At 45.7% G+C, this 20,930-nt stretch overlaps 3 protein-coding genes across 3 annotated transcripts; 2 read left to right on the top strand and 1 right to left on the bottom strand.

The window, feature by feature from the left end:
• The first annotated feature begins 2,528 nt into the window (after window positions 1–2,528).
• Window positions 2,529–3,503, top strand: LOC128709501 (homeobox protein Hox-D4-like). Its single transcript, XM_053804506.1, has one exon. The coding sequence runs from the start codon at window positions 2,532–2,534 to the stop codon at window positions 3,501–3,503; it is 972 nt and encodes a 323-aa protein (XP_053660481.1). The 5' UTR covers window positions 2,529–2,531.
• Window positions 3,504–10,931: 7,428 nt separating this feature from the next.
• LOC128719493 (prostaglandin E2 receptor EP4 subtype) lies at window positions 10,932–13,384 on the top strand. The gene is made up of 5 exons (XM_053813118.1): window positions 10,932–11,197; window positions 12,243–12,459; window positions 12,527–12,710; window positions 12,793–13,061; window positions 13,130–13,384. Exons 1-5 carry the CDS (start codon window positions 10,932–10,934, stop codon window positions 13,382–13,384), a joined length of 1,191 nt encoding a protein of 396 aa, XP_053669093.1.
• A 2,187-nt stretch (window positions 13,385–15,571) lies between these two features.
• LOC128708349 (uncharacterized) lies at window positions 15,572–19,437 on the bottom strand. The gene is made up of 5 exons (XM_053803324.1): window positions 19,380–19,437; window positions 17,448–17,777; window positions 16,852–17,366; window positions 16,087–16,782; window positions 15,572–16,015 (listed from the first exon to the last, which is right to left on the bottom strand). Exons 1-5 carry the CDS (start codon window positions 19,435–19,437, stop codon window positions 15,572–15,574), a joined length of 2,043 nt encoding a protein of 680 aa, XP_053659299.1.
• Between the last annotated feature and the right edge of the window lie 1,493 nt (window positions 19,438–20,930).

Below are 20,930 nucleotides of genomic sequence, written 5' to 3' on the forward strand. Positions count from 1 at the left end.
AAAAGCAAGAAAAGAAAGAAAGGCATTGAACACGAAAAAAGGCGTCTAGCCGAACCGAACCGGTCGATGGATCTTCACCACCGTCTTAAGGGCCGTGGCAGTTTCGCTATAAAGTAAGCAAAAAAAAAAGGCGTAGCGGGGCAATTTATCACGCTGCTGGAGTGATGCTTGTGTTTGAATGTTTTGTGGGATATGACAACGCTTTCGAAAAGTGCATCCCATTCATGCACTCCCATTCATGCGCACGAAAGCCGAGGCTGGAATAATGCGCGACATTTTGTCCCTTTTCCGAATGTCAGCTACTTTCGGGCCGAGCTACTTCTGTTTTCCTTTTTTAAGGTTGATTTTTTTCCACCAAACGATCGTGTTTTTTTCTTTTTGGTCCTCTATCATTTAGGGCGAGAAGATCCCATCCAGGAATCAATAAAAATAATTGATTGATAGTGTGTAAGCAGGACCACTCACTGTGAGCCACTAGTGGGCCAACAATCCACACGAATTGAACCTGAAGATTGTGGTTGATGGAATTGCAATTTTTGCTCGCCAAAGGTTGCCCAATCCATCTAAGATATGCAATATAAAGTTTGATATAGTTGAACATAATTAATCATGGATGCATTTCTTAAGTACGCTACACTCACACACACAGGAATCATTTGACAATCCTTTCGCTACGGTCGGTCTATTTGATGTCGGGCAGCTTGTCGGCAAGGTGAAAGGAGATCCTCTACAGATCCAACTCACCCATAAACGCTTTCTTTTCACGCTAGGAAGAGAACAAAACTTCATAAAAAGATCTAAAAGTCGTGTATTGCCGGTAGCATTTACGAAGCAAAATGTGTCCTGAAGTGGCTCTTGGCACTTGAGTCCGTCGAGTGGCAACCGATTTGGATCGATCTCGATAAAGATCAACTGCTATGGTGACGATGTTACTTCCCACGCAAATTTCATTCTATGTCCACTGTATTTTGTAAATAATTGTTTGTAATTTTCGATACAAAAGTTAAAGGTTTAAGCATCAAACTTTTACCACATAAGCAAAATGATGATCAGTCCCATCCACCGAACCAAACAATGCAAAAAGCTTTAACGGGTTGATTTGTTTGAATTTGGCTTCGCTTTCCACACATCCACACAAAAACCGACGCCATTCGCAATCATTCCACCGTATCGGTAAGCAATGTAATGTTTTCACATAGATGAAAGATCACTTCGCTACCAGCATTCAAATAGATCAATGGATCGTTCCGTTCCGTTGCAAATGGCGTGCGTTTTATTTTCGGATTGTTCACCCATCAAAAAGAAGGATTAATGCCATTGTGTACCACCTTCGTTGTTCGTTGAGTCGAATTTGCAACAATACTGTTCAATCCTTTCACCCGGCATCGTTTGGGGGCATTGCAACGAGGATGGCAATGCATGTGGAAAAAGCCGCCAGATTTAGGTTGTTGTACTGCTGTAGTTATGATCACAGGCCCCAGGGCAATCGAGACTCGTCCAATATGCATATGAACGGATAGGCCGTACTGTTTTACTACCCTTACTAGAACCAATTTAAACTAATTAATAAATAAATAAGATCAACTCTAAATCGCTTTCGATTAAATACATGATTTGAACCTCATGGCAACGGCACACAAAGCCTTGTTTTGATTCGAACTCTTTTGTGACCGTTCGGTACCCAAGACGGTCAACACGAGCCATCAATTGCTGTCCAATTCCTTCGCCGTCGAGCCCGTACTCCATTGCTGAAAGTCCACTACGAAAAAAAATCCCGTCCCAGCCACACTGGCGGCTGTGTTTTGTGTCGCGCCGAAAAGTCTACCGGTAAGCCGATGAATGCATTCGTGCCGGAGGAAACAGGGCAACAAGGTCCTTTTTGTTGTGAACCTTTCTCAGTTGCCGCACTGTAGCTAGCTATACTCCACTTCTATCGACACACACGTACTTGAAAGGTGTTCTTCACGCAGGATAATTTCCACTGCACGAGTCCTTCAATCGTGGGGCGGAGTTTGGCTGGAGTGTGTAGATCATTTTCCCGTTCGATCGTACATCGCTGTCCGGACGCAATGAATAACTAATGGAAGAACGGAACGCAGGCGAAGGGTCGAAGCAGAAGGGATCGAAATCGACCATCTGTTAAGGTAGGTGACGAATTGCTGTTGTATTGTAGGGGCATTTTCCCTTTTGGCTTTCTGCTACCGCGGGAAGCAAGGCAAACTCCCTCCGATTTTCCACAGGTAGCGGGTTTTGTCCTATCCTTTCCGTCACTCTCCGTCGACCAATGGCAGCTTCCGTTCGGGATTAGCCCAGGGAGGGGAAAAAGGACTTTCGCCGTAGGGTTGCTCTGCAGGCCACCTATAAATACCCTACCCACCATGGACTCTTCACTTCATTCGGAGATTTGAGCTAGAATAGTGAAGTTCTTACGCGAGAAACCCCGTCCATCTTGTGCCCGTGTCTTGATTGAAACGTTTCTAGAACAGTTGCTGTGATCGTCATACCCAGTGCCTCTCAGTGTGTCAGTGAAGATGTCGCGCTCGTTTCTAGTGGACTCGTTGATCAGTGATAAACCAGCGCCGGTGAAGAAATCGTTCCCCTATGCGGGTCCCTTCACTCAGCTCCCCGTGACTCCACCCGGTGCCACACTGCCCTACTCCGCCTGTTATGTTGGGAGCTATCTGTTCTCGCTTGGATTACAACAGCAGCAGCAGCATCAGCAACAACAACACCAACATCATTTGCTCCAGCATCATCCCCAGCAGAGCCTCTTCCCTCACACGACCACCTCACCACACACACCCACCAACCAGCCCGTCGTGCCGTTCTGGCAATCGGACGCTAAGCTCGAACTGTCGCCGAAGCTTTACCAACCGACGGATGTCTCGCCACCGAAGCTCTCCCCCAAGGAGGACTACTATCGCAAGCTGTACCGCTGTGAAAAGACACCGGAACGATTCACGCCCTACTCCGTCACGGTACGACCCACCGAGACGCTAACCAGCACCGTAACACCAACCGTTCCCTCGGCAAGTCCCTCTCCGACGCGTTCCACCGATCTCTCGCAGACGTACACCATCGATGACGAGCTGTCCAGCAAGCGCATCCGGACGGCCTTTACCAGCACGCAACTGCTCGAGCTGGAGCGCGAGTTTGCCGGCAATATGTACCTTACCCGCTTGCGACGCATTGAAATCGCCACCCGACTCCGGCTGTCCGAGAAACAGGTCAAGATTTGGTTCCAGAACCGCCGTGTTAAGCGCAAGAAGGGAGATGCTCCGTTCGGTGCCGAGCTGACTGGAGTTTCGGCCGCACCCGGGGACCGTCATTCGCCGAAAGACCACCAGCACGGTCAGCATTGCTGCTGTCGAGGATCGCAGTGTGGTGGTGGTGCGAGTTCCGATTGCGAGGATCTGCCCCAGCGTGCATCGGAAGAGCGGACTGTGTCTCCCGTCGGCAGCCAGGAGAAAGCGTGGGACTTTAGCAAAGCATTCCAACATTAGAGTGCTAATGCCGCCTAAACCCACCACCCGGTGATGCGCCTGTAAATAGAGAATCGTTGTAGATAGAGGAGAGAGTTTATAAAGAAAAGAACTAGATACGTTGCGATACCAGTTTTAAAGTTTAAATAAACAAATATCAAACTAAACCCTGTTAATGCACACTGTTCACTGGCAGTAGTAGTTAATGTTTGAATATCACATTTATCTGTAAAAGAATATACTAAAGCGATTGGGGAATTGCTTTTACTGCAAGTTTGTCACTGGTTTTCGTAGTCAATATTTTGTAACGAATTTAATTTCGATTACTCAATTTTAAGAAGTTTTGAACAAATTCTTTGATCTTTCCTTTTTTAGTTGAACACTTCTATTTGCAAGTCTTTATAATCATTTGATTTTGATTTGATTACATCTTGAGAAGGTTCCAAAACCTTTTCTAATGGTTTGAGCATTGTTTTATACTATGTTTAATTAATATAAGTTAGATACAGCAAACATCCCTTTGCATATTGAAGTCTTACTTCGGAAAACAGGAAGCTTTACAAGTAAAAACCAACTATAAAGGAAAAATATTAAAGAATAGCTGAAATTATCTCTCAATTCGATACGCCTTTCACATGCAGTACGCCATTTTGCAAATCATCGATCACACAAATTGGAAGCCATCCTCCACATCAGCAGATATGGAAAAGATATTCGACCATTTCTCACACCGGTCTCATACCCAACAGGTCAATTAGTATCCGCAGCCGGAAGAATGCACATTTCGGAGGCGGAAATGATATGTTTTTTCCACATGCCCCGAGCATTCGGAAGTCGGCATTGGGAACACATTGTGAGTTGGTTTTAATTTTCACGCTCATCATCACATTATATCGGTTCAGCCGGCTCTGACGAGCCGTGTTTCCATTAAATTTGCTTAAATTGCTGTTTGCACATTCATTGCTTGTTGACGCTCGGAGCCTTTGCGAGAGAGAAAGGCAACGCATCGGAAGCGGATGTTAAATTTTCCAGCCCCGTATGTTCTAATGCTCAGTTCCCCGTCCCAAAAGTCAAAAAGGATCCGATTCTATTAGTTTTTTCCCGTATTCTTTTGCCTTTCTTTTATCATATCCTGTACGATGCTAATGAAGTTGCCAATTTTGATGTTCTGGCCGCTATTGCCAGCATAGCAGGGATCTATCGGTAGGAACAGGCAAGGAACCACCCATTTGCAAGTTGGACAGCATGATAATCACATTTCATTGCAAACGAGCAAACCCAAACCCCTAAGCCCATAAGCTCTATCTGGTGGCACTCGTTGTGAATGACGGTTATGACGAGGGCCACTTTCCGGCAGGGATCAATTAGGTGGGCGAAAATGCGGTGCACGATCACACCGGGCACCGGAACTGTCGAACGCAGGTCAAGGAAACAGGCGCAGTCATGCGCTTAAGTGAGGAAGCATTGTTCGCTTCCTAAGGTGCGTCTTTTGTGCTTACTCGGAAGAAATGCTTGACCGGGACTCGGCTGGGTTGGTTTGTCCGTTGGGCCGGATTACATGCGGCAGTTGTTGACACAGCGAGGTGAATCGAGCCAAGAGGGCGGTCGATTTTCGCTTAAGCTGCTTATTCCGTTCGGTAAGATCAGTAGATCCAGATCCGGCAAGGAGTATCGATAGGTTGAGTGTGACCGACCGGAAGTTTTTGTAGCTTCCAGAACCTAATTTAAAACTCTATCCCGCAATCGAATGAGAACGGATGATGGAAAGATACGGCAAACAGGTTGTGGCACACTTCCTATGCCGGGCCGCAACACGTGACCATGGATCATGCGGATTAGCCGAAGTGGTTTTAAGGAAAAAAGATTACCACGAGGTAACTGATTCTTGATTCTGTGTGGTCTGGAAAAGCTATTACAATGTGAGGATTTTCCTTAGTTGCGAACCAACTTATGTCTTGTTCAATTTTTTCAACGATCAACGATCTATAACAAATAAATCTTCATCCTATGGATAAGAGGAGGATGCTTAAGCCGAGATTTGAACCACCATATTCGGTGTATAAGACCTGAAGTAATTCCCGGAGACTATCGAGCTGCCTCGCGAGGAAACACAATGCTCAGGTATAAAAGCAACTGTCAGCACAAGATTTGCAGTATAAAATCTAGACAAACATTAAACCACTTCTAAATCTTTAATCCATCAAAGATTCCTAGAAAGAATTAATCCAAACATTGTTTACTCTATTCTTCCATGCATCATCCTACTGGCAGGACTTTTTGACGCGATAAATTGTTATCATCATCCCCAAAACGCAATAAGTCCTTCAGCATAAAAAAAACTCCCAAAACACCCGAATAGGAAATCAAAATAAACAAACGCTCCCACAACGTGTCCCAACACAAAGCTCCCATTATCGATGCCGCTGGCCGTGTGTCAACAAACCACAAATCAACGATAAAACGTGAAGAGAAGAAAAAACTAATCCAAACCGCAACACAACAATAGAAACGACGGTGCAATCTATCGATTTATCATCAAACGACCATTTGCCCTCGATGGACTAAACACACACCTTTCACACCAGCTTGTCGATGGTCATCGTCGAGGCAAGACGACAGCGCACCAAACCAATCGAGCCCGGGAGCCACGCCACGCGATGTAAACAAACATGACTTCCTTGCCTGAACTGACCACCACACGGCGAGTCCTCAATTAAAGCGAAATTCGAAGAAATAAAACTCTCCTCTATTCTCTATCGATTTTCGCCGTCTTTGGAAGATGCGCGCGGAGAGTGTATCCTTGAGGATGGATAAAAAATGACAACGCGTTCTACTCAGGGCCAGGGAAAACGACCGGTACAGGTACTGTGTGGCCTAGCGCGTTTCGCTTATAATTTGTGTTCTGTTTGGTTGCTCAGAAAAAGGGAAGTTAATTTATTATCATTACACCTCCACAACCCGGTCCCGATTCACGTCGCTTTTGATCCCTTTGTCGGCAAATCGAGCTCGATGGTCTCGAGGACACCAAACCGACGACACTCTGTCTGGCAAGGTTTTGCCGTGCGGATCTCGTCAATGAAACCTTGAATCGAGGCGAACAAACACGAGGTTGTAGGTTGTTTGGTTTTTGTAGGATCCTCCTTACCTGAACGATCAACCGATCAACAATAGATCGTTCCGATCCTTTTCGCATTGGCACAGGTAGATAGCCGTCGATGGTTGTTTTTTTTTGCTTTTAACATTTACTTTGTTGCTTGTTTTCCTTCTAGCTCCTTTTTTCCTTCCTATTTCAACCATTGTTTCGCCCATTGCCAACCGTTTGGTACACTCAATTGTAGTGCTCATTCATGAAAAGTGTCTTCGCTCCATTCATTGAACCTGTTGTTCGCTCCATTCATGGGCTTCGATCAGCCACAAAAGGCAGACGAATAGTGGTGCTGCAGCTATTCACCGGACAATGCACATTCCAACAGTGTGCTTCCCTGCTCCTCTTCATCCAGGTTCCGCACAAAAAAAGGACATCATACCCAGGGACTCATGCCGGGCGGAAAATAGCTTACCTCACCGATCACCGGTCTGACTTCTGCAGGGACATTAGCCAAAAACCTGTCCACCCTCGAAGTGTCCTATCCCGCTGCGCTTGGTGACAAAACCTCCGCCTTCGGGGACTTTGGACACTTCGGCAACTACTACAGCGGGGCATCCTCTCGCGCAGCGTACCGTTCACTTGACGTTCGGCCCATTCCCTGGAGCGTTTCTGGAGTGGTGGTACCAGCGCTATTGGATTTGAATTTGTCACCACCCGCCGTGCGGAGGAATGCGGAATTTGAATGGAGGAATGTAGCCGTCCTGCATTATGCACCCCGGGGAGCCGAAAGTTCTTCCTTGTTGCTGCTGATGATGTAAAAATGGTAACCTGGAATATTTGGACGAACCATCGTGGGAACGTCGGTCTACTGTCGGTTGAACATTCGTGCAACAATCACCGTAATGTGCATGCAATTTTCATTCGTACCGAAGTGCGGAAGAGATACAATGCCAAACTGCTTCATCACGGTGGTGCTTTTGAGCTGCGGAGCTACTCACTTTGCCAACCACTCGATGCAATGTTTGCGGAAAAAGAACTATGATTAATCGTGTTAATCCATCATTAACAGCCACGAAACAACAAAGTATCGTGACAGGTTGGGATCGAGAGGTTGAAAATTATCAGAATTTAGAACTCAGAACTCGTTGGACATTGGAACAAGCATCACAAGTAGGAAGTGCCGAGACTTGCCAAACTTGCCGGAGGAACAACGTTCCCAACAAGAATCCTTCAAATCTCAATTCTCACAGGACCGATTGATGGTGCAAATCCGCATTTCCTTCCTTTTTTGTTGGGATCTTCTGCGAATTACAGGTAAGTTCTGCATCTCCCACGCCATCCGGTGATGGACAGGAAAGATACCTCAATGAAATTCTTTTCTTTAAACTGTTTTCCCTTTTTTACAACGAACATGGCTTGCGGGGACTCTCAACAACTCTGAGAAAACAGTTCTCGAAGGGATTTAAAGACATCCTAATAAGCTTCCAATAGTGTTTCCCAGGCAGACACAATGGAGGCAGGAAGTGGTTGAGGACTTCATCATGTATCTTGCATCACCAGGACACTGCAGGAAGACAGATCTCTTTCAAGAGACTATTCTTGTCATGCAGTCAGTTGGACGCATCTTGAGATAAAGGCTTAACAACAGCTTTGTTGGAGTTAGATTTACAACCCCTTTCAATCTTCTGTATCGTTGCGATGTCCAGAAGTCACAAATAACAGCGTGTGATTGCGTGCCTAGTGATGTAACAAGGAAGTAAATGAAGGTAAAAAAGACTACCTACAAGAGAGCTCATCAACTACACTTCTCTTACGGAGCTTGTGTCCTGCTTATAACAACCAGCTGGGCCGTATTTACTGCCATCATCAGGAACACCACATCAAGGCTGACCATGCTATCAAATGGCCATCCAGCAGGATCCCATCCCCAGCTGAGTCGTTTGACGGTCGAAGGGAGATGTTTGTGAAAGCATTATTCGACTCCGGCCTGGTTGGTCTTTTCCACTCGAGCGGCGTGTCGAAATTAAGCCCTTATTGCACCGAAACATTCAAAACGGTACCGGAGGCACGGTACAAAGCTTCCGAGGCCGATGCCGTGTTCGTTCCGGTCGATTTTTCCTTCACACCCGGCATCTCGACCTCAAGAGGACGTACAACAGGACGACGCATGTAGAACCTTCCTCGGTTCGAGAGACATTGTGCTGTGTTTCTCTGCCTGTTCCTATGCTTCATGCTTACTCACGTGGTTCAACGGAAATATGGTTGCACAGGAGAGAAGAAAAAAAAACCCATGCCAGGCGAACGCACCGAAGGGTAGCCTCTTTAATCCAATTAACGCTGAAATTAAGATAACAAACAAATTTCATTAAAATTATAAAATGATATCAAATTAAATTCGACGCGGTACGCGTATTGAAATGGACCCGCTGCTACCTTCCGGAAGCGTTACAGGATCGTTGTTATAACGCGTGATTCCTTGCTCTTGACACATCACTGCACGATAAATAGAGCATGCCGTCACGTAACCGTGGCAACCATAGTGTACATTCCAAGCGGGCTGGAAAATAACGAAGGAACGAAAGATTACGGCTAATCGAGATCACATGACGATCGGTATGTGTTTACTTTTCACATGTTCCCGCTCTGTTTATCTTGGTGCTTGTTGTTGTTTACACGGCGGACCCTTTTTCCCGTGATCACATCTCGCTTTTATGTCCCGTGTGTCAATAGCTGTCGGCAATCGATCACAATCGGATCCTCCTCCAACGTACGATCGATACACGTGGTTCTTTTCATTGCGCGTTCGTGCATTGTTGGGTTGGGTTTCGGAAGCTAATGGGAAAAGCAAAATATTTTCATAGCCCCAGAGTTAATCGTATCCTTTCACACGGTGCGTCCTATCTGCTTTGGATCTTTTAGTCCTTTTTCCGTTGAAGTTTAGTTCGAAGTAGCCTAAAGCCAATCAACAGGTACAATGTGTTTCTTGTGTATGCAATAGTACTCGATGTATGAAACATCTACTTTAGAAACTGAACACTTTGGTGACCATTTACATCCCGATATTTATGATTATGATGGCAAGGTCACTAGCAGCAGCAATTCCAAGCTGTCTGGCATTTGCCTGAACTGCAACGTGTCGGAACGCAATTAATCCGAACCAGGTGTCGAATTTTATTGACCTCCACTAATCAATGAAGTTGCCACTTGTACTCCGCTTGCCCTTATCAGAGCAACTTTATTGCCAACAAGTGTTGCATCGAAAATTCCACAACAATGCGTAGCGTGTGAACAAGCAGCTAGTGCCACTTCGTGTGCAAGACCGGAAGTGCTAACTAATGCTAACGTTCGTTATGACCACACCCCTTTACCCTGCCAAGAACGAACCGCATACGAGAACGGGCCCCCTTCTGCTACCGGCACAGAGCACTTCAGCATTCGTGGCGTGCATCGCTCCAGTAACAACACCATCAATGGGGTACCGTTTCCGTTTTCGGCATGCCACACGTCCAAAATCGGCCAGTGGACGAAACACACCGAGACACCGGGACTCCATCAACGACAAATATTGCACCAATTCGCGACGCGAACAGCTACGTTACCTTAACCGCCACTCGTCCGACATGGATCGATTTTGCATTCTTATCTTTAAGGTGCGTCGTCTCGCTCTACTCGGCTCCCGTCTCCGGTCTGCGGTTCTGCAGGATGTCAGCGGTCATTGTTGCCGATACTGAATGCTGCTGAACGTATGGAGTACGGAGGCGAGAGGCGAAGTTTCAAGAGGAAGCTTGGGCAGCAGAATGTATCGCATTTCAATTTAATTTAAATACAAACGATCAATAAAGCTAGTCCACGATCATCACCAGCAGTGCAATTGGCCCGTGTTCTATCCTGTACGGGGGGAAGACGAGAAGTGGCTGTGTTGCCCATCCTTTCCTAAGTGTATCCTCCAGCCACCCATCGCAGACCCACCCACCCGCAGACCCTGGCACGACCGAGTCCCTGGTGGGTCGGGGCTTACGCGGTTGCGTTGCCGAAGACACGCGCTCAGTAACGCTTCGGGCTTGATGCCGTGCAGATGTACGAGCAGACGATAGCTACCTCCAAGTCCTAGCTATAACTAAGAGACAAAGTTGAAGCTGCACTCCAAACGCCTTCAAGTTGTCTAGTTTGTGTGTGGTTGTGTTTCGCGAGTGCAAGTTGGAATAACGTACAAGAAATCTTCGGATATCTTCATTATGAAGTTTGTAATTAAACTAGTGATTAGTGTGAAGTGAACCTTCCCCATGCGTATTGTCTAACATCAGCTGCAGCATTAGCAACGTGATCAAACCGTGATAACCCCGTGATATAGATCCATCAAAATGGAACACACCGTTCATCCCGTACCCTTTAATGGGACGTTTTCGGAGTACACAACGCTCGTCTCGGCAGCCTTAATAGCCACCACCAACAGCACCGATGTAGCCGGTGAGCTTGCCGGCAACCGAACGCAGAAGGCATCCTCCCTAGCCACACCCTGCATGGTGGTGGTAATGTTTTCGTACATTTTTGGCTGCATCGGGAACCTGATTGCCCTCATCCATCTGTGGCGCAACGTTCGCAACACGAAACACGCGCTAATGCTGAAGTAAGTTCTCGAACCACGGCTGCAGTGGCCGAGCAACAGGCATGATGATACAACACTAACCGGGCACTTTACATGCCGAGCACGTTCCTGGGAACTGGTTGTGATGTTGCTAGTGGAAGACTGTGATCACACACAGGGAGAACTTTTTTTTGGGATGGGAATGCTTGCAGATATCCGGCTGGAAAGTTCTAAACTTTAAAGCTACGCTTTTAACGTCTAAACTCCCAACAGAAACGGCGTATTGAACCGATTGCAATTAGCTTCTTCGCTGTTTATCACACTATAATTGACTGCCTGCTGCGCCCAACAGCAATTAATGCCGCTTCGAAACACGTCCAATATCTATGATTGATATACACACTGAGCTACTCAAGGCGCTCCGAACCGTTGGGTGCTACTATGGCGAGGGAAAATCAATATCACTGAAGCGATAAACGTTTTATAGCCGACACATTAGCGGGTGTAGAAGAATTAGATGAACCGTCCAAGTGAAAGTTGCGGATTACGTTCGGTCCATTTCACCGGATTCATTGGGTTTGGTAATTAAGGATCAAATGACAAACCGTTTCGGGCAATTAGACCCGAAAAGCGAGCAAGATTATGCGCAGTATAGATGTATTTGATCAAACAATCAAGTAAATGTTTGTGAATGATGTGATTTTGATTATGCAAATGAGTGATTGAATACAAAGCCTTTTAACAGTAAACTTTGCACAAAAGCAATTCAAATCACATCTTATGGTATGATTGAGTTTTAGCAATCTGTTTACAAATAGGTCCAATAGCCTTCAGTGATTGTGGCTGCATAGAAACCTTGCCGTCATGGGTTCAATTCCGAAAATTCCGCGTTGGATTTAGAGAAATCATTAGAAGCATTAAAAATCAAATTTTAATTCCTTTCCTTGTAAGATTGTAAATGATGTGAACATAATTTCTCAAAACATAATTTAAAAAAATCTTTTAAAGTAGAAACTCGACAATAATTCCCTTTCAATAACGAGGGTTTGTTATCCTTAATGTGATATTTTCGGTTTCATTACCTCAGATGTTTGCTTACGAACGATCTAATTGGATTGAGCGGCATGTTTGTCCAGATGTGTTTGCAACTCTACCTTCCAGCAGACGTTATTCAGGCGAATATCCACAACTTTTGCATCCTGCGCGTAATTTGGCGTGTATTCGGCATCAGTTCCGGTTGTGTAGCGTTCGTCATGGCCTTCGAACGTTACATAGCGCTGGCGAAACCGTTCTTCTATCATAAGGTAAGGAAACGAGATGGTCAATGACGGCGGATAATGTGCAGTACAACCGAACGGTGCCTTTTTGCAGTACGTGACGGATAATCTGATCCGCAAATCGATCTTCATCCTGTGGGGTATCGGTGCATTCATAACGTTCCTGCCGCTGTTTGGATTTGGCGTTTATTACGACGAACGGAAGAAAACGTGTGCTCGCTACCGAAGTGCTACCGAACCGATGGATGTGGCGTATGCGTATTTGTTCTTCAGTGTCGGTAAGATCGTTCGTGTTGTATCTCTCGATAAGCCTGGTTATTGGAATGTCCTTTTGTTGCCCCTTTTAACGTTATTCCCTAGGCACACTGCTTTGTGTTGGGATTGTGATCTGTAATCTTAGTGTGAGAAAGGTGCTGTATAGGTCGCATCGGAAGATGTGCCGCCAATTTGGCTCAATCAAACCCACACCAATGCTGAACCGATCGATGAGCCAAACGCCAAAATCATCCAGCTTTACCGATTCCAACATCATGCGCATGTTCAACGAGCCTACGACGGAGGAAATACGCTTCGCCAAACTGATGACCGTTCTCAGTGTGTTCTTTCTTATTTGCTGGCTTCCGCAGATGGTCAGTAAAACAGCGAAGTCTCCTGGTCCATCACATTCTACGTTTCGTTCACTTTCCTTCATTCCCAGATCTCAATCATCCTGTTGCAACAGCTCAGTGCTGCCATGAAGCTGAAGCTATCCTGGGTGTTCCGAGTGTCCGATATACTGATATTGGTGCACTTTATGCTCGATCCGTACATCTATGTGCTGCTGAAGAAGAGCCGCCGAAGTGACTTACGCACCATGATACGCTACATGTTTAGCCGCAACCAGCGGTTCAACATCGTGGATGCTGCTCTGTCACCGATGCAAAAGTCGACCAACTCATCACCACTTCCGTAGTAGCATACTAGTAGGAAGGAAACAAACTCAGATTCTACTCCAAACATAAAGCGTCCATCTCGATGTAACGAGTGGTGACTGATCTGTAAGAATACAAACATCGATAATAAATCTTATCAGTTCAACTAATACGTTGTCAACATGCATCAATTCTGGAGTTCTCAACTTACGAAGGTTTGAACTAGGCATTGCTAGCTTGCTACACTTGTCTAAATACCTTTATTTCAATGTAAATATTATCACTAGGATACTTCACCGTTGAGAAATAGTTCGTCACTACGTTTGTTTGACTCAATGTTCGGAACGCGACCATAGGAGATGGGAATCGTTTTTCTTCAAAGTTCTTACTACCTTTACAGGTGACAGCGTTGCTAGAAACATCCAAGGAACGTATTTTTACGACACGAATTGCATCACTTTAGGCATGTCACAGACCGCCTTAAGTCATGTAAAACATGTTATAAAACTACCTTTAGCTGTTTGTTTTTAACTCAACCTATCACCTGAACTGCTGTACGTGGCTATCAACGCTTCGAAGGGTATTGAAGCAGTGAAGTGCCTTTATGTGTCCTCGTGGTTCTGTTTGGTTTCGATCGTCCAATGGTGTATCCTAAATATCCACCACACCGTTAATAATGTTGGCAGGATGGCTACAAATTTGTTTCGAACTGGATAAACAAGTTATAGGAGTAAAAAGTGTGTGTGACTGCCTGTGTGTGCATATGAGATTCGCTAATTACAACACGCTCTATTAGACTGGAAATGGATTATGTGAAACGCTGGTGGCTGACCGCAGGCGGTGCCCTACACTGGCCAGCGTCTAGATTGTTGGGTAGTATAAATTGATATATTCGATTAAGACGATCCTTCACAATCGTGATTGATTATTCTCCCTTTTGCTCTGCTTGACCCTATCACATCCTCTTCGGAAGGGCTAGATCGATTGGAGCAAGCTCGTTCGATCGACATCGACACTCGTTTCAACTCTGTACTTGAATTTGTTCGTTTGCACGTCTAGAATGTCGCTAATGTTTCCATGCAACTTCGATTTGCTCTACGCAGTCGTTGTCCACACGCACAGATAGAAATCCCATCCTTTAGGGCCGAATGTTGTTTTTGTTTGTGTTAGAATATCGTTTGTACTAATCAGTGGCAAAGCACCAATAAAAGGAAACTTCACTTGTTACTGGTGTTTGTGCTGTCTTGCAACACCTGCAAAACCCAACCTGATATCAAATGTTTGGAGGACCTGCGTTACTGTTTGGAGTGTTGGTAGGGCAGTTGGTAACTTCCCCTATGATCTGTTAGCTTCCCTTTACTCCTCAAAATGTTATTAATGCCCTAATTCTGAATCTATCACCATTTCTAGACGCAACGAAACAGATGTGTGCGTTGTTCAATAGTAGATATTAGTTTTAGGAGTTTAAATATGTCATACTTCAGGGTGCTTGTCTCTCAATGCTGTATGTCTTAAGAAGATTTATCAAAGAATTCCTTTTTTAAGGTATAATATTGCTTAAAACTGTCACCGATCTGCCAAAGTTTGTTTTACAGTGATGTAATGTTATACCCAGTTAAAACATATAAACCATAATTAAAAGCTCAATACACTCCACCAACAGGAGTGTTCTACATTATGTACACTAAAAGGAAAGTCGATAAAACTCTCATTCTGTAAGCGAGATGTAATAGAACTAGCCGATTGATATTATGCAACATGTGCCACTAAAGTTGAAAAACAAACTGTCGCATTATAAAGACAACCAAATAAAACTTCAAATTAGTTTCTTTAACTCGTAAATCCCTTCTTATTCTAAAACCTTCAATTGTCATTCGAGGATTCCTTGGATCGCTTTCTAAATAGAGTTTAAATGGTACTGGTTAGTTTGACAACTGGCAAAGACGAGGAATTCCTCCGCATTTATATGCAACTGCATCTAAAAGACGATCCTGTGATGATCGAGAACAACTAACCGCTACATCTTTATCACAAACTAAAAGCCACCGTCAGTATCCGATCTAAGATCAGCCCGGCAGCCAAAAATGTTTTTTTCTCAACTAACGAGGAGTATCGTCTTGATATGGTTCCAGTTCCAATTTCCTTAGTCCGACCGCGATGACGCGATTTTCACGCGTTCGGGACAATTCCAACACAAAATGCTCAGTGACGTCCGTGTTCACCAGCGCTTAGTTGCTGATAGTGCTGATGCAGTCAGCGTTCTTCGTTTCGTGCAGATGGTAAGCGCCTAAATCAATGCTTGATTCCCACGACATGGGTACGTTTGTTGTGCCAATGAAATTGCTATAGAACAGCGGTTGCTGCTGCTCTTCTGTGATGGAAGCGGCCGAGAATTTGCGTGGTACGGTGGCAACCGTAGCTCCGGAGCCTTTCATCGAAGCGCACACAGTACCACTCGGACTAATGACAGTAGATCCACTGTTGGAAGCACAAAGCAACGGAATCGTATCGGTGCACACACTTGTCTGTGTTGCGTCGTTATCTCCACCGGGACCAATTGTACCGTTCAGTGATTCACCGCAGGATCCCACCTGCTGGCTTTCAAGCGTTTTCTCCATCGTGGAGCTAATGTATGGACAGACATTGGAGGACCGTACCAGCATGCACCAATTCTGGAAGTAAAATGGAAAATAAGTCATTTATCAGATCTACAGAACAAAAGGATTTCTTCAGGCACACTCACCAGAATATTGAAACTAATGGCAAATATTACCGGCATCACACACGAGTGGACATTCTCCAGGGCAATGATCTCCAGGAACCAGCACACGGAGAAGATCGGTTGGAAGAACAGTCCAAACTTGATCGCCTTCTTGAACTCCGTAAAGTCCTGTACATCCGACGCCATGCTCGGTGTGGTTAGTTCGGCCAGTGACAGCTGTCCCAGATCGATCCGTGTATCGTAACAATCGAACGAACGTTTGGTGGCATTCATCGCATACTGGCTGGCGGCTGCCGTCGTCATGCCCGGTGTGATAGCCATACCCGTGGTGGTCGGCTGTGGTAACGTTACCACCGAGTGGCGATTAACACAATCTGCGTACTCTTGGCAGCACACGTTACGGTCCTTCACCTGCTCTAGCTGCGGATAGCTGTTGCTTCGGCACACCATGGCCATGTTAACGCCAGCCAATGATGGCAAACGTGGATATATGATGTCGTTACACTTGGACGTTGTCTCGATGATGCTTTCTATGCTTTCGCACAGTAGCTCCGTTTGCTTGGTGGAGATACGCTTGAGACTCAGTGTTCCCAGCACGGTGGTAAGAATGATCAGAAACGATATCGGCACCATAAAACTCACGATCATACCTTTCTGGATCGACATCCAGCAGTATCGGTGCACCTCAAACCGATCAATAGAAGAAGCGTACGAAAACTGCAGAAAAGAAAGGGAGAGTTATGGTTAAATCGATCTCGTTCGACACGAAACTGTCCCGTCACTTACCAACACGTACACCGCCGGAATACCGTAACCCATCAGATAATGGTACTTCAACTTCGGTGTACACTCGTTCGCAAGCAGATCGTATATTACGTAGATGTAGATAAAGCACCAGATGCTCGTACTCAGATGCAAATAGTGCAGCAGCAGTGCGATCAACTCACACCGGATCACATTCCGCGTTGCCTGCACGCCCAGTATGAAGGACAAATTGGACGCGATCAGTGCCAGCAACAGATTCAGACAGATCGGATAGAACGCATTAAAGTGGCGCAGACGACGGTTCCTCAGGAACAGTATGATGATGGTGAGTATCTGCGGGGCCAGCGCAAAGACGGCTCCGATCACGATCACATTCCCGCCGAGATCTTTGCGCAAATTCCCATTAGTTCCATAGTAGATGTACATGATGTTGTCGATGAAATCGTGTCCCTTCATATCGTTGTTCAGATTATCGAAGGAACTCTCATCGTCCGTTGTGTGAGCCTGCGGTGCTTTGCGCAAAGACTTCGAGGAATCTACAACCAAAAACAGGGGTTTTGAAACAAATTTTAGACGAACTATACGAAACATACTTCCAACTCTCATGCAATACTTACACACTTTTATCACATTCTCCTCCCCCGGATATCGGTTCCGTTTCATCGTGCTTTTGTTAATGAAGGAAGCGTATATTTTGTCCGGATCGGGAAAAATGTCCGGCGGTCGGGTTACCTCACCGTTTGTCGCGGCAGAGCGACCAGATGTCTCTTCCGGTATTGGCAAACCACCCAACGTCATGCCCGTCTCGTAGTCGGACGTTTTGGTGCCACCGTCGTAGTCGTAGTAGATCGGTTCCATAATATCGCCAGCAGGCCGGGTAAAGTTGATAAAATCGTTTATGAACTTCGTTTCGTAGTTGGCAAATTTAGCCCGTATGCCTGCACATTCTGTTGAAGATGGGAGAAACATAGATAAAGGGACGATGCATTTGCAATTCTTAAAGCCATTTCCATGCTCCAATTTAAAGACTCTTCTGCCACTGAACAAAAACCCTCACTCAAACGCTTTTATCTTGCCTCATTCATTATGGAATATTCTCTACCAGGACAATACCACCACCGTACGAATATACCAACGACAATTGCAATGCTTTGTCCAGAGAACTGACATCATCTTCATGCTGCAAATCATGCAATTATATTCCCGATAAAGTGCATTATGGTTGAGTGCATTCCAAAAATACCCACGCCGAACTGGGACATTCTCTCTTTCTGCTCCGAAGCTCAAGGGAGTACAACAGAAACAGAAAGAAAATGTATTCGCCATTCTCGAGGCAATTCTAGCTCTGCCTCGTTGTGTACTTCCAGCCTGCACGTCGGGGTGCTTCCACGTCCCGACGCTTAGTCGCTGTCGCTGCATACTTTCATTCATGCATTCATTCATGCTTCTGCACAGCACATTTCCTGCGGGACTTTTACAGTCAACCTACTTGTTTGCGACACTCAAGTGTAGCAGACAAGCGAGCATCCTTTAGCCGAGCTTAGCGCGTCGTAGCCTTAAGGTGCTACGGTCGGCTATCAAAGGAACAGCTCGCAAGAAGCGCACTCAATACAGTGTAGTAGCGGGAACACAATCGAAACACCCCGCCGATTCTAGATGCCCTGAAGTGGGTGGCACGAGTTGGCAAGAGTGTACTCATTTAATGTGTAACACTTGTCACGTACCGAGAATGCCCGATGGATATTAGGGGTTTTGCAGGTGTTTTACCGAACACCTCTGCAGTTTGAATTGTTCTTTTCCCACTCGCAATAAGGGATCGCTTTTTTCTTCTACTGGAATTGCCAACACTGTTTCGATAAAACGGTCCCAAAGCGAGCAACATATTTGCTTCGTGAATCATGTGCTGCCCTTGTTTGTGGTCTCTCCACAGAGGTTTGGCCTACGTAGACCATTTGTAGGTGACCCATTCCTTTGGGTATAGCACGCAAACCACGTATTAGTGCGAAAAATTGATCAAACACAATCAGCGGCCATCGAACGCGCCAGTTTGGCCAGTTTTTGGGGGGCTTTGTAAGGTCTAATTTTGTTTGTTTTATGTGTATCGTAGTGGGGAAATTGATTTTTCGCCGTGCTTTACGATTGTACGCGATGTGACGCAAGTCCAGCGAAGGATTTCGGTCTGTTTATTGCTCCCAGACGCTATTAAACCGCTATTTTCCATTGCGAACGTTTGGTTCGGCGAGGTTTAGAGCCGTTAAGTGGTTATATGCGCCCGTAAAAGCTATGATACAGCGTCAGCCCGTGATAGGAGTGCGCGATGACAGCTCGGGACAACACACTGCTGTAACGGATACGGGGCGAAGAAGCAACAAGAATCCTGTTTTCTGGTTCCAGTGCCATGGCGAACCACCGCGGTGTTGCGGTAGTTACTTATGCATGCAAATTGAATCCAGTTGATTTCTCCAACACAAGTTCTTCCGACTTGCCAACCTCACTACCCGCTCATTTACAATTCGTGCCTTGCCTTGGCCCCGTTTCGCTATACTCACGTAGCTGGCCGGAAAATTGCAGCACCAGCAGCACCGGAAGTACGCTCCTTGATAGCATGATGATGAGGTTGTGGATGTCGTCTACAGTCGGTGCACGATTCCAAGGGTTTGGAGTTGGGCTAGTCGTGTACGGGATGCTAGATAAGATGCGGATGGATGGTGGGCGACAGCGAGCTTCAGTTCACCGGGAGGATTCAATTAAAAACACCTCGCTATCAGTCGGTTCACATCGCACAATTACCCTTTCTCCATATTTTTCACGCATCCGTTACGCTCTATTCTGTATAGTAAACACATCAACTGGTGTACACACACACACACACCCACACACCGTTGTTACTGGAAGACTGAAAACGTAGACACGCGACACACTCCGATGGGCAAGCTTTTCTGTTGGCAAGCTTTTAGGTCATCAGACACTCCCGTCCAACCAAGTTACCACAGTCTCTTTCTGTTCTGGGCACCACCGCTTAGCTCATACTGGCTGATTTCCCTCACGCGATACGCATAATCGATACTGGTCGCGTTGTTCACTGTGCTGTGTCACCGAAGAGTGTCGGGCCGTCAGGACGCTTATCACATTACACTTTGCAGGCACACAAACCTCACGTACACACACCTTGCCACAGAACTCCGTCCAGTCGTGTGGTGATAAATTTTCATCTTATCCTTCCCTCCATCGCTGTAGAGTTCTTTTCACTCGTTATCCCTCTCAAGCTCACTACACTCAGGCGACGGGACACAAACCCGTTCTGCACCTACGAGTGATACACGACCGCACGACGACTGCTTCGCTACCCGTCCTATTACCGACTGACTGACGGTTTTTCGCTGTCTGCACCAGGGTTCCTGGGTGAGTTTGCTCTGGCCGAGAAATATACTTCCGGTTGCTCACACACAACCACCGTGAGCTGTGTTTTGGTAGTGGTGTCAGAGTTCTGGGTTCCTATCGTCAGTGGGAAATACAACGCCACAACGGAGTGCTTCGTTAGCGTCGTTTGCAATACGCCACCAGTGAAACCATGCGTCTCCATCGCTGCTACATAGCAACCGAGTTTTACCAAACACGCGTGAGTGGCGAACGTGCACAACACCCACTCACCGTCGCGGTGAGTGACTACGAGTGCTTTATTGCAACCGATAAGACAATACAGTGCGTCATGGAAAACAGCCACAGTGCTATAATATGTTTCTTATAAAACATGTCATATTTTCCCATCAGAGACTTCCATCCAAAGTGTCTTTCTAAAATACCGAATTAAATAAGTAATGAAAAAAAACTACAACAGAGTTTTTCTTTTGGCAACAAGCGAATCTTTATTGATTGAAAGATTTTAAAAAGAGCAATATTTCCTTATTTGTGTACTTTTTTGTAAGCTATTTATTTCTTATCTTTTCGAAAAAAAACCTAGTTATAATACAATAGGCCACTAAACACAGTGCAGTTGTGTTTTGTTTCGTAAAGTACATGAAATCAGTACACTATCTACCAACCCATAAATAAAACAAATTAAAGCAAAACCTTTCGCTATTTCAATAAAACAGTTTCAT

The sequence above is a fragment of the Anopheles marshallii genome, chromosome 2 (genome assembly GCF_943734725.1).
Source record: "Anopheles marshallii chromosome 2, idAnoMarsDA_429_01, whole genome shotgun sequence".
In the NCBI taxonomy this organism is placed as follows: Eukaryota; Metazoa; Arthropoda; class Insecta; order Diptera; family Culicidae; genus Anopheles; species Anopheles marshallii.

What these genes read in the sequence shown, in the direction of transcription:
- LOC128719493 (XM_053813118.1), top strand. Translation starts at nt 10,932, where the DNA reads ATGGAACACACCGTTCATCCCGTACCCTTTAATGGGACGTTTTCGGAG. An exon ending in AAACACGCGCTAATGCTGAA is followed by an intron (nt 11,198 to 12,242) that starts GTAAGTTCTCGA and finishes TCATTACCTCAG; the next exon opens with ATGTTTGCTTACGAACGATC. An exon ending in GTATTTGTTCTTCAGTGTCG is followed by an intron (nt 12,711 to 12,792) that starts GTAAGATCGTTC and finishes GTTATTCCCTAG; the next exon opens with GCACACTGCTTTGTGTTGGG.
- LOC128709501 (XM_053804506.1), top strand. Translation starts at nt 2,532, where the DNA reads ATGTCGCGCTCGTTTCTAGTGGACTCGTTGATCAGTGATAAACCAGCG.
- LOC128708349 (XM_053803324.1), bottom strand. Translation starts at nt 19,437, where the DNA reads ATGCTATCAAGGAGCGTACTTCCGGTGCTGCTGGTGCTGCAATTTTCC. An exon ending in GCAATTTTCCGGCCAGCTAC is followed by an intron (nt 17,778 to 19,379) that starts GTGAGTATAGCG and finishes CATCTTCAACAG; the next exon opens with AATGTGCAGGCATACGGGCT. An exon ending in GGAGAATGTGATAAAAGTGT is followed by an intron (nt 17,367 to 17,447) that starts GTAAGTATTGCA and finishes TTTTGGTTGTAG; the next exon opens with ATTCCTCGAAGTCTTTGCGC.